We start from the raw sequence: 14,511 nt of genomic DNA on the forward strand, positions 1-14,511 counted from the left end.
GCATTTTTCAAGTACCTGAAAAGAACACAAATCGCACTTAAATGAAACATGTTCTGTGGAAGGTTATGGTTAAAAATATCAAACTTTCCTTTGAAAATGTCAGATGGCGCCTGTGCAACACTTACTGTTACCTAGGCTAGAAATATAAGTAGCAACCCTCGTAATGAGTCATAAATGAAAATTCTGCGTTTCCGGCTAGTTGTTGGGTACTGATGATATTTCGGGTTACCCAAAATACGAGTACCCGTTCAAGAGCTCTAATAAATACGACCAGTTGTATGTTTTGCATAGTTTTCAACCAGAGTCCTACTAAGTTTTTAAATAAAGAAAAAAATACAAAATAAAATATTTTATTCTTCTCACCATTTCTTTAATAGTTCATTCATATTTCCAATTTTGTCTTCATTTGTCCATTTTTCCCCACCTTATAAGGCATGGGGATAATTTTATTAAATTTAACAGAATTTGTAATTCACATTGAGATAAATATTTATTTTCGATTTTTATTTTTAAAAAAGTGACAATATATAACTAAATACTTTAATTTACACATCACTTACATTTATATACTTTACATGAGTAATAACATTTCAAAATAATAATATTATTTTGTTTATTTCATTTTTTTTTTAAATTAAACATTTTCGTCGATCGTATTGTAAAGCACTTTAATTTGAATACATTTTACATTGAAAGGTGATTTATTTCCAAGGAACTGTGTGTTGTACAATTATTAATTTATAAATGTAGATATAAAAAGTTGGCACAGGGAAATCGATAGTGTCTTTTTTAAGTTTAATGTACAATTAACCAGCAATATTAATGATAATTTAAATAGTGGACATCACAAACAGATAAAACGTAAATTAATTGAACATAGTTTATGCTTATTCTTATTGAATAAGTTCTTTTTTTTATTTTTTGAAAACTTATAGATTTATTACATGTTAAGTTGTTCCAGATCAGCAAATAAGTATTTAAAAAATACCCTTTTAATCTGAAATAAATAAAGAAATAAACAAATATAAAATATTAAGTATTGAAATTGTTTTAATGATTTAAACAAAAAATTAAGGCAAGATTGTGCAAGTATTTTACGTAAATTTCTTTATCACTAGTGATTTAATTATATTTTTGAAAAAAAGTCATCATAGTTAAAATTAAATAAGTTTTGTACACTAAAGTACTATTTATTAGTGCCCCGATTTTTAAAAAGTTTGTTTTTGGTTTGAAATAAAGTAAATCTGGAGTGGAATCGGCTGAGGTGAGAAGTGACAATCACATTTTTAATAGTCAAATTGACTATCACCGACTCTTCTGTATGTGTAAGATAATTCAACTTAATTCAATTCGATTGAACAATTTTAGATACAAATTATCCAAATTCATTGTTGCCATGGTTAAATTATAAAGTGGTTTTTATAACATATCTAAATAAAAGCATCAAATTGGCTCTGTTATGTTATTAAACATTCTTACTTTTTGTTTTTTAACTTCCTATAGGAAGTTATTGTAATGGGTTCGATTTGTCGAATTGAAAATGTTGACATTTCATGACGTTTCATGGTCCCTAGAGTCGAAATAAAAGATACGTTCGTACGTCCGTACGTTCGCGACGTTCTTTTCGTTGCCCAAAGCTCCAAATATCAAGAAAAATTTTGTTAAAACTAAATATCTTACGAACCAATAGAGCTAGAAACTTGAATTAAATTTTATATTATATATTGTAACGTGATACCAAATATTTTTGGAAAAAATCCATCTAAAGGTTTTTTTTTATAAATTAAAAAAAAAAAACTGAAAAAAAAAATGTTGTCACCTCGAAAATTTTACGTTTTTAATATTAGGTAAAATGTTGAGAAAAATCGAATTGATTGAAAGTTTTTTTTATATACAATAAAAACCTAAAAAAAACCATACTCAAAAATACAAAAACGAAAATGAAATCGACAGAGGAGATGGGTCGCATCCCAGCTTCTTTTTTTTTATTTTCAAATGTCAAAGATTTGTCAGTCACATGTTTTTTTTTAACGAAAAAGTTAAGTGAAAAAATGTTCCAGTCCTTTATGTTAACGTCTAGTAGCTCTGTTCAGAAACAATATATTTGTTGGAAATGATATCTCGTCTCTGTTATGACAGCTTTTTAGCTATCAATTTAACTATTACCAGACATACATAAAATTCGTTAATTTTGATTGTTTTTATCAAAAATCGGTTAGCCCATTCCACCCATGGTTTTTTAGTTGTTGAATAAAATTTATAATAAAAATATTTTCGGCTGAACAAGTGGTATTGGAAAGAATTCCAGAATAGTTATGACTTTAATTTTATTTTCAGTCAAAATTTTTGAAAACAGAAAGTTAAATTTAATATTTATGTATAAATCTTAAAGATTTATAATATAAAAATAATGCTTCAAAAATATTTGTCTTTTAATACAAATTAGTTTTGTTTTCTTATTCTTATTTCCGAAAAGTGAACTGATAAAAACCGTTCTATAATTTTTTGATCACAACAAAAAATTTGTTATTGGATAATAAAGACACGGAACGAATCGTCTTGCGCACTTGTTTTTAAGATTACATACTTATACACTGCATCAAAAAATTGCACGTACATCTGACTGTTAAGTGAAAAAATGCACATACTTTATCAAAAATTCTTATTATATATTTATTTTTTCATTAATTATTTTCTTTATTATGATAGAAGTAAAAACAAAATAAAATTCAGTTACATAGACTTCATAGGAATAAAAAAACAATAACAAAAAGGGAAGAAACTAAAATTAATATCAAAAAATTGCACATACACTTTAAAGTTTATTAGTTAATTGCTTCGTTTAGTACCTAGCATGGTAACCTTTTGCCTTAATAACATTCTTTAAACGGTTTTGCATGGACAGGACTAGTTTTGAAGTCACTTCCGGTGGAATTGTGTTCCATTCTTCAATTAAAACGGCTTTCAGTTGATTTTTGTTTCTTATTTCCGATTCTCGGATTTTCTTTTCCAAATAATCCCAAAGATGTTTGATGGGATTTAGATCTGGGGATTGAGGAGGATGAGGCAACTGTGATTTCACATTATACAACAGCCATTCTTTCACAAGCCTTGAGGAATGCTTAGGGTCGTTGTCTTGTACTAATGCAAATTCCTCGCTTAAGCCCATTTTATTAGCGCTGGCTTTTAAGTTGTCTTTTAGTATTTGCAGATAAACCATTTTATCCATCGTTGACTCAACAAATACTAAATTTCCCACCCCGCTAGCTCCCATCGCTCCACAGACCATGACATTTCCGCCTCCATGCTTCACTGTTGGCTGCATATTTTTTGTCTCCAAGGACGTGTTTGGTTGCCGCCACACAAACCTTCTTCCATCCGACCCAAAAATGTTGAACTTACTCTCGGCAAGGAATATCACGTTTTTCCAGAAATCATCCGGCTTCGAAACATACGCATTTGCATAGTCCAAACGCTTTTGCACGTTTGTCTTCGAAATATAAGGCTTTTTTTCTTATTGCACGTCCTTGATAACCCTTTGAATGCAATACGTTCCGGACTGTTTGTGGGTTTAGTGATATTCCATGACTTACTGTGATTTCTGCAGCTATCTTAGGAGCACTTATTTTTGGGTCAACCTTCACCATTCTTACGATTTTGCGTTCCATTTTGTCATTTAAAATTTTTTTTCGAGCTCTTCCTGGGGCCATTTCGAAGCTTTTGTTTTTTTTTCATAATTTTTTATCACGCAGTGAATAGTTGATTTTGATCTCTTAACAATGGATGATATTTCAGAATAACTTTTTCCATCCTTTTTGAGATCCACAATTTGTTTTTTTATTTCAATAGGAACTTTTTTATGTGATGATAATAACTAAAAAAAAATTTTAAAACGCAAAAAAAAAACACTTTTAGCCAGATCAATTAAACATAACAGACTGAGTAGGAGATTCAATCTCATGATCGTACGAGTTTTTGGCTTGGAAAAGAACCGTTATTTAATTTTTGTAGAAAAAAACAACAGTGTACGTACATTTGTTTGGTGTAAGTGCAATTTTTTTATACTTATAGAAAAATATGTTTATAAAAAAAAAGTTATAAGAAGAAAGGTCGAAATTTGTGTTACCTATTAATACTGTACTTACATCTATGTATCATTTTTTGTTCAAAATAAAGTCAATCGGTACGTGGACTAGGTTATAAGTACATTAAATGTAATAATTTTATTAGAATTTGATTGATGTACGTGCAATTTTTTGATGCAGTGTATCTTACTGAAAGTATAAGTAAGTGAAGGTTAATAGAATACAATAAAATATAATTTTGTTTAAGATGCGAGTGTATTTAATTACCAATTGTTTATTACAAAATGAATTACTAACTGAGTAAATTTTGACATCGTCGTCGCAACGCTGCAATGTTTTAACATGATTCTTTGTGTTATAGCAAAAATATGTTGTCTTCCAAAGCTGAAATAGTTGCTGGCTTATTTGCGTAGACTTTAGACTTGACGTAGCCCCACAAAAAATAGTGTAAAGGTGTCAAATCGCATGATCTTGGTGGCCAACTTACCGGTCCATTCCTTGAGATGAATTGTTCTCCGAAGTTTTCCCTCAAAATGGCCATAGAATCACGAGCTGTGTGGCATGTAGCGCCATCTTGTTGAAACCACATGTCAACCAAGTTCAGTTCTTCCATTTTTGGCAACAAAAAGTTTGTTAGCATTGAACGATAGCGATCGCCATTCACCGTAACGTTGCGTCCAACAGCATCTTTGAAAAAATACGGTCCAATGATTCCAACAGCGTACAAACCACACCAAACAGTGCATTTTTCGGGATGCATGGGCAGTTCTTGAACGGCTTCTGGTTGCTTTTCACTCCAAATGCGGCAATTTTGCTTATTTACGTAGCCATTCAACCAGAAATGAGCCTCATCGCTGAACAAAATTTGTCGATAAAAAAGCGGTTTTTCAGCCAACTTTTCTAGGGCCCATTCACTGAAAATTCGACGTTGTGGCAGATCGTTCGGCTTCAGTTCTTGCACGAGCTGTATTTTATACGGTTTTACACCAAGATCTTTGCGTAAAATCTTCCATGTGGTCGAATAACACAAACCCAATTGCTACGAACGGCGACGAATCGACATTTCACGGTCTTCAGCAACACTCTCAGAAACAGACGCAAAATTCTCTTCTGTACGCACTGTACGCATTCGTGTGGTTGGTTTAATATCCAATAAAGTAAAATTCAATGATTTGCAAGCGTTGCTCGTTATTAAGTCTATTCATGATGAAATGTCAAAGCATACTGAGCATCTTTCTCTTTGACACCATGTCTGAAATCCCGCGTGATCTGTCAAATACTAATGCATGAAAATCCTAACCTCAAAAAAATCACCCTTTACAAATAGGTTCGACGGTTTTCCTACACGTGAACATGCAACATATAGCTGTCCATGAGAAAAACATGGATTTTCCAAATCCATACCACAAATGGATATTATTTGGCATTAAGACTTATTTATAAACATAGCAAAAATTAGAAGAATTGGAAACTGTTACCTCCTGAAGGGTATTGTAGAATATGACGGTATCATTAGAATACGTGGCAATTAACCACATTTTGATGACCAGATGTGTACCGTTGCATAATTGAAGGGAATTCAAAATACGACGGAACCAATAATGAACTTAAGTGATTAAGATTAAGTGATGGCATTCCAGGTATATCTAATAAATTTGAAAATTCAATTGGAAAAGTTACACTATCATTTTCATTAACAACAGAATCGATTGACTTAAAAAATCACATCGCCTGGCAACAACTGTTGTTTGTGGAAGTTAATTTCGCCAACATCAACATTTTTCTCTGCCAAAATAGCCCGATGACTGGCCCAGTTATGATTCAAGTAATTGCTATGTATTTTTTTCCTAAAGAACAGTGCAGTAATATGCATTGTATATTTGGTGGCAGTTCAAGGACACGCTGATCTCTTGCTTTAACTCAGCGAACAGTGGAACAAATCTTTACATCGTTTAATGGACGAGATTAAATCTGATATCCACGCTGGTTTTTTCCGTTCTGTCTCCAACATTCCTCCTTATTTTTACAAATGATCATTTGTTTAAAACCCTTACCCAATAACCCTTACAGTGCCCTTTGCTTTTCGTATTCGGTTTTTAAATTCTCATCCTTGTTTTAAGGATGTGGACTACCAACTTCAGGATATGATAAGCTAATTAAAATCTGATTGTGACAACATTGTTCAATGGGGAATCTAAAACCGTTTAGAATGTTATGTTTCGAAAAAACTCAATGCTGTCTACTGTCGCCAAAGCAGAACCCTCAACCAATGCCACCATCCATGGGTGGTACTTGCATCGAGGAGACAGAACAGATTTCAATTCTAGGTATGTGCATAACAAACCATTTGCCCATATGATGCTAAGTCTTTAGACGCCTTCTGATCTGGCTATAATTTACAAAGCTTTTATTCGTCCAAAACTCGAGTATAAGGCCGGTATAACGAGAAGCGAATCGAAAGTTCGACTGAAAGCGAACGTTTTTGAACGCTTTCGTCGCTTTAAGTCGAACGTTCGATTCGCTTCTCGTAATAAGGGTATAATTCTCATATTTGGGCTGGTGTCCCAATAAAGTAAAAATAAATAAATTGGGTGGCGCGACAGTCCGTTGAGAACCAAGGCCTAGTGACTTACAACTCTCAACCATTCCTGTGTGCGAGTAATGTTGTCAGGAATGGAGGGGACCTACAGTTTATATGCCGACTCCGAACGGCTAATTTTTGAGAAAGCACTTTTTCATGACAATAGTTACTCTTGGAGAATTTGTCAATTCCTCGCAAGAGGCAGTACCCGTGAAAAGACTTTAGATGGCATAGGCAGGGATCGAACCCAAGACCTCTAGCATGACAGTCCAACGCACTAACCATCATGCCACGGGTACCACTAAAGTACTTAATTATTTTGGATTGAATTGAAAAGAGAGGTCTTAAAATGATAGATTGTTCTCTTACCGATAAATTTTCTTCTCTTGGACACCGGTTTAAGGTATCATGCCTATCATGATATTTCTACTTGCTCAAACAATTAAACCGTTATAGACGTATTTTTAGGAATGCTCACCAGCTTAAGCTTGAGCCCAATTTCGGACGTGCTGTTAAGTTAAGGGATTTTTTCTTTAGCCGCACTTAACAAATTGGGATTGCTTTACCGGGGTCAATATTTCCTACTAATTACAGTTAATTCTTATGTGATGGATGTTAAACTTTGGAGTTATACAGTGTGCATAGTCCAAGATAATGATATTTAGAGCGGATGGCAGCAGGACTGCAAGAAACGAAAAGTTGACATTTAATAACGAGGCAGTCGAAATTGTTCGAGAGTATAAATATCTGTGACTTTTATTTACTTCGAATCATAATATGAAAAAACATCTAGAACTGAAACTAACGGAGGAAAACGTGCAATTTCAACTGTGTGGCAACGCTGCATCAAAAGTGACTGCATTCAACATAGTACAAAACACAAACTTTTCCGCTCCACAGCTGCATCGATTTTATTGTATGGAGCTCAGGTTTGGGCATACTGTTCTTTTGAAGCAATCGAAAAGTTTCTCCGATACTTTATTAAAAGAATCTTTCGGCTTCCGAGAAATACCCCAAATGCTGTATCTGGAAACAGGGCTGCCTCACATGATATTAGAAACTCTTAGCATGCATTTCAACTATATTGTCAAAGTCCTTCAAATGAATGATGCAAGAATACCAAAAATCATACTGAAGTGTTCAATTATGGCGGCAGGACATATGGCGACGGAATGGGAAAGTTTGGCGGATACCTGCAGTATGAATCTGATGGTAACTCAAAATGAACAACCTTTCCTGCTGAGGAAAAAGTTTGATATACTTTTAGAAAAATATGGTCACATCTTGTACGACAGAAACGTATCTGAGGCCTATTCGTCGCTTTATAGATGTTATTATAACCGTTTAAACTTCTGCCTTGGTAATAATACATACATTCTTAACACCATGCCATTAAATAATATTAGCACTATTTTTAAATACCGATATAAATAACAGAGGTGAGTCTCTTTTTGATTATATTCTAATAAGTAATCTGGTAGTAAGTAATGTAGGTAGTGAACCAACCTTCGTCACAAAAAATCGACAAGAAGTTTTAGATCTGACTCTTGTCTCGTTAAATCTCTCAAATAAAATATTGAATTGGAGAGTATCAAAGGAGAACTCGTTCTCTGACCATAGATACATCCAATTCTCACTTATTGAAGAGACCCCAAAACCGATCCAATTCCGGAACTATAGGAAAACAGATTGGCCAAAATATAGGGCGACTCTGAAAAATCTGATTAAACCAGAACTTTCGGATCCGCCCTTGTGCGCTCTTGAACTCGATCAAAAGGTCGATGAACTTACAGCAGCCCTCAATAAAGCCATGGAAACTGCCTGCCCCCTCACAGCAGTGCGAGGAAAGAAGAAACCATATTGGTGGGCTGCTGAACTAGATATACTCAGGAGAGGTTGTAGAAGGTTTTTCAATCAAGCGAAAAAGACTAGACATCCCCAAGATTGGCATTCCTATAAAGAATCTCTCAAAAAGTATAAACTAGAATTGAGAATAGCCAAAAGATCCTCATGGAGATCCTTCTGTAACTCAATAGAAGAATCCGCGGAGGCATCAAGGGTAAGGAAGATTCTCTCCACAAGTCCAACCATGCCTAGTTGTCTTAAAAAATCAGATGGTACATGGACTAACTCTTGCGAAGAAACGCTAAACCTGCTACTAGACACCCACTTCCCAGATAGCTCCCAATCCGTTAATACAACATACAGTCCTGGGTCGGGTATTAACTTAATTTTTCCTCAAGGTCTGGTTACAAAAGAAAAATTGACATGGGCTCTGAATAGTTTCAAACCTTACAAATCTCCAGGTCCAGATCAAATCATACCAGCTGAGCTACAATATACCATTGATATAACTTCGCCCATCATTGAGATGATCTTTAAAAGTTGTATAAATCTGGTCTATATATCTCGGCGCTGGAGAGATGTAAAGGTAGTTTTCATTCCCAAGGCGGGAAAATGCTCGCATGTCAACCCTAAGGACCTAAGACCTATTAGCCTATCATCTTTCATTCTCAAAACTCTGGAACGATTGATCGATATCCATATACGTAACAACATTGGGAAAAGACTATCAATGTCTCAGCATGCTTACTGCAAAGGGAAATCGGTAGAAACAGCCTTGCACACTCTGGTAAGAACTATCGAATACTCCCTAGATAAAAAGGAATACACTATGGTGGCCTTCTTGGATATTGAGGGCGCTTTCAACAACGTTGACACATCTGCTATCACTTCTGCTATGACGACCTTAAACGTCGAATACTCAATCTGTGAGTTGATTAATCTAATGCTAAAAAGCAGGATCATCAACTCCAGTTTGGGAGATTTTTGCACAAAAAGGTCTGTCAGTAGAGGCACTCCGCAAGGTGGTGTTCTGTCCCCTCTCCTGTGGAACATAGTGGTTAACCAACTACTAATATCCCTTGAGAGGGATGGCTACAGAGTGGTAGCGTATGCCGATGATGTTGCTATCGCTGTCACAGGGGAACATCCTAATACACTGAGAGACCTCCTCCAAAATGCACTCAATATGCTCACTAGATGGGCTGATAACTGCGGACTTAGTATTAATCCTCAAAAAACAGACCTCGTCCTTTTCACACGGAAATACAAGATCCCAGTAATTGTACCTCCTTCGATAAAAGGTATACCACTAATTTTTACCAATGAAGCCAAATACCTTGGTCTGATATTGGACAAAAAATTAAGTTGGAAATCCAATATACAGGAAAGAGTTAAAAAAGCTACAGTAGCTCTTTTCCTTTGCAAGAAAGCTATAGGAAGCAAATGGGGTTTTCAACCTCGCATAACCTACTGGCTATACACATCGGTCATCCGACCAATACTTATGTACGGGGTTGCAGTATGGTGGACTGCACTGGAGAAAGTCACATACTGCGACATACTCAGCAGAGTTCAGCGCACTGCATGTCTCTGCATAAGCGGGGCATTGAGAACCACACCCTCAGCAGCGTTAGACACTCTCCTCTATCTGACACCCCTCGACATCTTCAGTAAACAAATGGCAGCGAGTACAGCGATAAGACTCGACGCCTCATCTCAATGGACCAACAACAATGTGGGACACTCCATCATTTTGAACCTCTTTGGTTCTATACCAAAGTACATAGACTACACTATACCTAAACCCCTATTTGGAAAAAACTTCCAGGTATCCATTCCATCCAGAGATGAATGGGAGGACAAAAAACTCCTGGATAACAAAAGTATTCATTTTTATACAGATGGATCTAAGACAAATGAGGGAGTTGGTGGTGGTGTGTACTCAGAAAAGCTTAATCTAAGCATCTCATTCCGCCTCCCTAATCATTGTAGCGTTTTTCAAGCGGAAATTTTGGCGATCAAAGAGGTTCTCTCCTGGCTAAGAGAAAACGTGATATCAACTTCTGATATCCGCATCTTCTCTGACAGTCAAGCTGCTATCAAATCCCTTGACGGTGTCTCGACCAAATCTTTGACGGCCCTCGATTGTCGATCGTCTCTTATGGAGATGGCGCAGCAATTTAACATTCACCTCTGTTGGGTGCCGGGCCACAGAGACATCACAGGTAATTGTAGAGCCGATGAACTCGCTAAAAATGGAACCGTCAAACCTATTTCACCTGAAAGGGAGAAGATAGGTATACCGATAGCTACATGTAAACTCATGCTAAAAGAAACAGCTTTTGCGATAGCAAATTCTAGGTGGCACAACTTACCAACATGCGCAGCCAGAAAACTCATATGGCCTTCACTGGACCTAAAGCGCTCTAAAGACTTGTTATCTCAAAGCAGACTTCATATTAGCTCCCTAATAGGTGTCCTTACAGGACACTGTCTTATAGGCAGACACGCAATACGACTTGGCGTAGCCTCAAATGACTTCTGTAGGAGCTGCATGGACGAAGAAGAAGAGGAAACAATCTCTCATCTCTTATGCACCTGCCCTGCTCTTTCACTTAAACGCAAACTTCATCTGGGGGACTACTCTTTTGATAATCCCAGCGAGCTAGCTAAAAAGGATATTAAATATCTTCTTCGCTTTATAAAAAGCTCAAAATGGTTCTACTAGTTAGAAATAATTCTCTAGATTCATGTGGTATCACAATGGGCCTTTCTCTTGGCCTAAGTGTGTGGATTATAAATCCGCAGCCACGTTAACCGAAACCTAAACCTAACTATTTTTAAAACGAGAGGCGAATTACTTAAACTTTACTTCATGCCTTATCGCCCAGATTTACCTTTACTTTGCAATCTGAACATACGAGAAGACATTCATCATTTTATTGCGATCTGTCCAATCATGAACGAGATATTTTGGAAAAAAAAAGCCGAGCTTATTGCCATACTAAACGGAAATGTCGGATGGAATGCCCTATACAATTATACTGTCGCTGCTCTTCGTTGTAGGAATTGTATATTAAATGAAGATTTTTAAGATCCAAATCTAGATATTTAGGTATTTTTTTTTGCTATTATATTGTATTTAAACTTAAAAATGTCAGTCTGGTAGACTGCCATAAGCCAAACCATATGCAGTCCCTGGCCATATTATTAGACGCACTGCAGAATTTTTATAATTATTAGATTATACGCAATATTTTTAGCGTTCAAGAATGGATGTATGGTTGAATTTGTATGCAAGATGGAGCTACATGACACACAGTCCGGTCCATTAAAACTTATTTGAAGGAAGGAAACATCCCTCTGTTGGACTGGCCGGGAAAAAGCTCTGATTTGAACCCAATTAAAAATGTGTGTAAGCTGATGAAGAGGGAAGTAGATAAAGATAAAATCTAAAGTGCGTCTAATAATTTGCCCGGGTATGTAGACTCGAGTAAGTTTTGTATTATATATCTAAATTGAATATGTTAAAATGTGTTATTAATATTCTAATGAATAAAGAGTCAACTAAAACTAACGTTCAATTTAAACTGTGATAACCTAATTGTAAATTCAATCTGTCAGATGGTTAATATAGGTTTTTACAATGGTACCTTATTTTCACTAGGTTTCCTGCTGTGTGAATTTAATTATATTACGTTAATTATTTTTGGAATTCCCGATTACGATTGTTTGCTAAAACTTAATTTTAATTACGATATTAAAAGTCAAACGTAAGGAAGCAGATAAATAAATAAAAATATAACATTTATTCATTAAAAAACCACAAGTTGAGTCATCATATAATGTTGCATAAAATGATTAATATTATTGTTGTTTAGCATTCCAACGATAAAGCTGAAGCAATTTTCGTCAGAAATATTTCAATGTCTTCCTGATAAGCCAATAGAATAAGACAATAAGCAGCTGATTAAGGTTCACAATCCCACATGAATTAATTATGAATGACGTGGAAAAGTGTGTTGATTTTTTTGTTTGTTTTTGAAACCTTAAGCCAATAAAACCAAATGTTTTTATGTTTATGATTTATCTTAACTTGGACTGCATGTAGGTACTTAGATGTGAATATAATTTCAAGCCTTTTTACTATAATCGTTGATTGTCATTTATAACATTTCTAAAATGTAAATAGGTATTAAATAAGGTTGGAAAAGGAAAAAACGTATGCTAGTCGCAGATGGCAATAGCCTGGAAGTTTGCCAAAATATGATTGTTTACATTTTCTGATGACACTTTGTTTGTTTTCAAGAGCTAGGCACTTACCTTTATTGAGGTTAGATCTTTAGAGAAAACACCATACTCAGGAATTGTTCATAGTGAATTGTTATTACTCCATCCATGTCTGTGTCATGCTGTCTAAATGCCGTAGTGAGGGTCTAATAAGGAAAAATAATATAAAAAAACTCCTAAATGTAATAACAATTATAAAAATGATGACGCATACGCATAATTGATTTAAGAGCAACAATTACACAAATCTATGAAGTTGAAGGTACATAGGAACTCACATATAAAACAATACAGCATTGAATAAAATCATCGAATAATATCGTTCCTCTACCAAATCGATCAAACTTTCTAATGAGCATATCAATTAATCCGTCCGATAGACGATATCCAAATGTGGTAAGGGCTGTCTTGAGTTCAGTTCTATCGATATTTCCTGAATTATCGCGGTCGAAAGAACGAAAACAGTTTTGCCAATCTGTTACGTACTTCCAGAGTGCACCAAAATCTTGGAATGATACTGTACCACGGTTTTCTCGATCGAACATACCAATCATTAGACGGACGGTTTCTGGATTAAATGGACTCCAGGTCCCATTAGAGAGTGCAACTTGAAGTTCATCAGCTGATATATGTCCACTACGGTCTTTGTCTACTCTGAATTTTTTAATTCGATTTTATAGATATATTGTTTAAATACAATTTAGATGTTTTATTTACCTTTGGAAAACATCCCAGAGAAATTGTTGATCAGGCATAGACGATTGTTGCGCCATTTTGCTTCAAATTACAGAAGAAAATAAATAAACCTTCCCTTTTTTTCTAGCTTCTCTAATAAACGCTTTGCTTTTGTAACGAAAAAGAAAATCATAGATGGATGAGTCTGGTGAGTGAAACCAAACTATATCAACTCAGACTCAGATGCCATTTGTGCAGCACTGCCATCATGTCAAGAAATGGTTTCAAATTTAATGGATAGATTCAGAGCTGGTATGTGCACAGTGGACCATTTATAGTCCATTATTGTATTTTAATTGGAATAGTACTATCATGAAGAGCAACGACCGACAATTGAAGTATGCTTGACATTTCCCTTCAAAACTCATTATGCGTGAAAACAAGCTATTGACTCAGTAGTTAAAATTTAATTAGCTTTGTGAATACAAAATTGACATCTCCAAAGCTAGTCAATGCCAAACTGTCATATAAATGACAAATGAAAATATATAAAATAATAAACGTTTGTGTTCTGAGAATTTTAAATAATGTTTTTGTTTTCAAATTCAGTAGAATCAAACATAAGATATGTTATGAGTGATTTATATTTATATTTAAATACTGAACTGTTAATTTCATTTTGAATGCTTGTGTCCTACCGATCAGCTGATTGTGTCAAAATCAGTATCCATTGTGCCTTACCAATAATCAAATTTAGTGACGACTTAAATATTTAAGTGGACTCTAAATAATGAACCATACCAATAATCAATTTAATAGTCAGCTTAACGCTAAACGTCACTCTAAATTTTAGAGTAGAGAAACGCGTGTTTAACTTCATGATTAAGGTTTAACGTCATGTTTGTGCTGTCATTCTGGCAGTTGGCAGGAAAAGAAATTTTTCGTATGTTTCTTTAATCTGCTGCAAATTTATTTTTGGCTGTGACCGTGAGCTCATAAAAATTAGCAATCAAAATAAACAAATAGATTAATTTC

General features: G+C 34.9%; 1 protein-coding gene across 4 annotated transcripts; it reads right to left on the reverse strand.

The window, feature by feature from the left end:
• Nucleotides 1–471: 471 nt before the first annotated feature.
• On the reverse strand, nt 472–13,693 carry LOC129940267 (programmed cell death protein 6). 4 transcript variants are annotated; one of them, XM_056048548.1, is made up of 4 exons: nt 13,519–13,692; nt 13,080–13,455; nt 12,835–12,947; nt 472–997 (listed from the first exon to the last, which is right to left on the reverse strand). In XM_056048548.1, the coding sequence occupies exons 1-3, from the start codon at nt 13,572–13,574 to the stop codon at nt 12,846–12,848; spliced, it is 534 nt and encodes a 177-aa protein (XP_055904523.1). In that variant the 5' UTR covers nt 13,575–13,692; the 3' UTR covers nt 472–997; nt 12,835–12,845. The 4 variants fall into 4 exon arrangements, with proteins under 4 accessions (XP_055904523.1, XP_055904526.1, XP_055904524.1 ...); XM_056048551.1 differs by having other exon boundaries at nt 906–4,274; nt 13,519–13,693; XM_056048549.1 differs by lacking the exon at nt 472–997 and adding an exon at nt 12,234–12,252 and having other exon boundaries at nt 13,519–13,693.
• Between the last annotated feature and the right edge of the window lie 818 nt (nt 13,694–14,511).

Source organism: Eupeodes corollae, chromosome 1, assembly GCF_945859685.1.
Source record: "Eupeodes corollae chromosome 1, idEupCoro1.1, whole genome shotgun sequence".
Lineage (NCBI taxonomy): Eukaryota > Metazoa > Arthropoda > Insecta > Diptera > Syrphidae > Eupeodes > Eupeodes corollae.

Bases quoted from the DNA above. Each gene is read 5' to 3' on its own strand.
- LOC129940267 (XM_056048548.1), bottom strand. From the start codon at position 13,574: ATGGCGCAACAATCGTCTATGCCTGATCAACAATTTCTCTGGGATGTT. The intron at 13,456-13,518 runs GTAAATAAAACA...TAAAAAATTCAG, and splicing joins CTCTGGGATGTTTTCCAAAG to AGTAGACAAAGACCGTAGTG. The intron at 12,948-13,079 runs GTGAGTTCCTAT...TTTCCTTATTAG, and splicing joins AATGCTGTATTGTTTTATAT to ACCCTCACTACGGCATTTAG.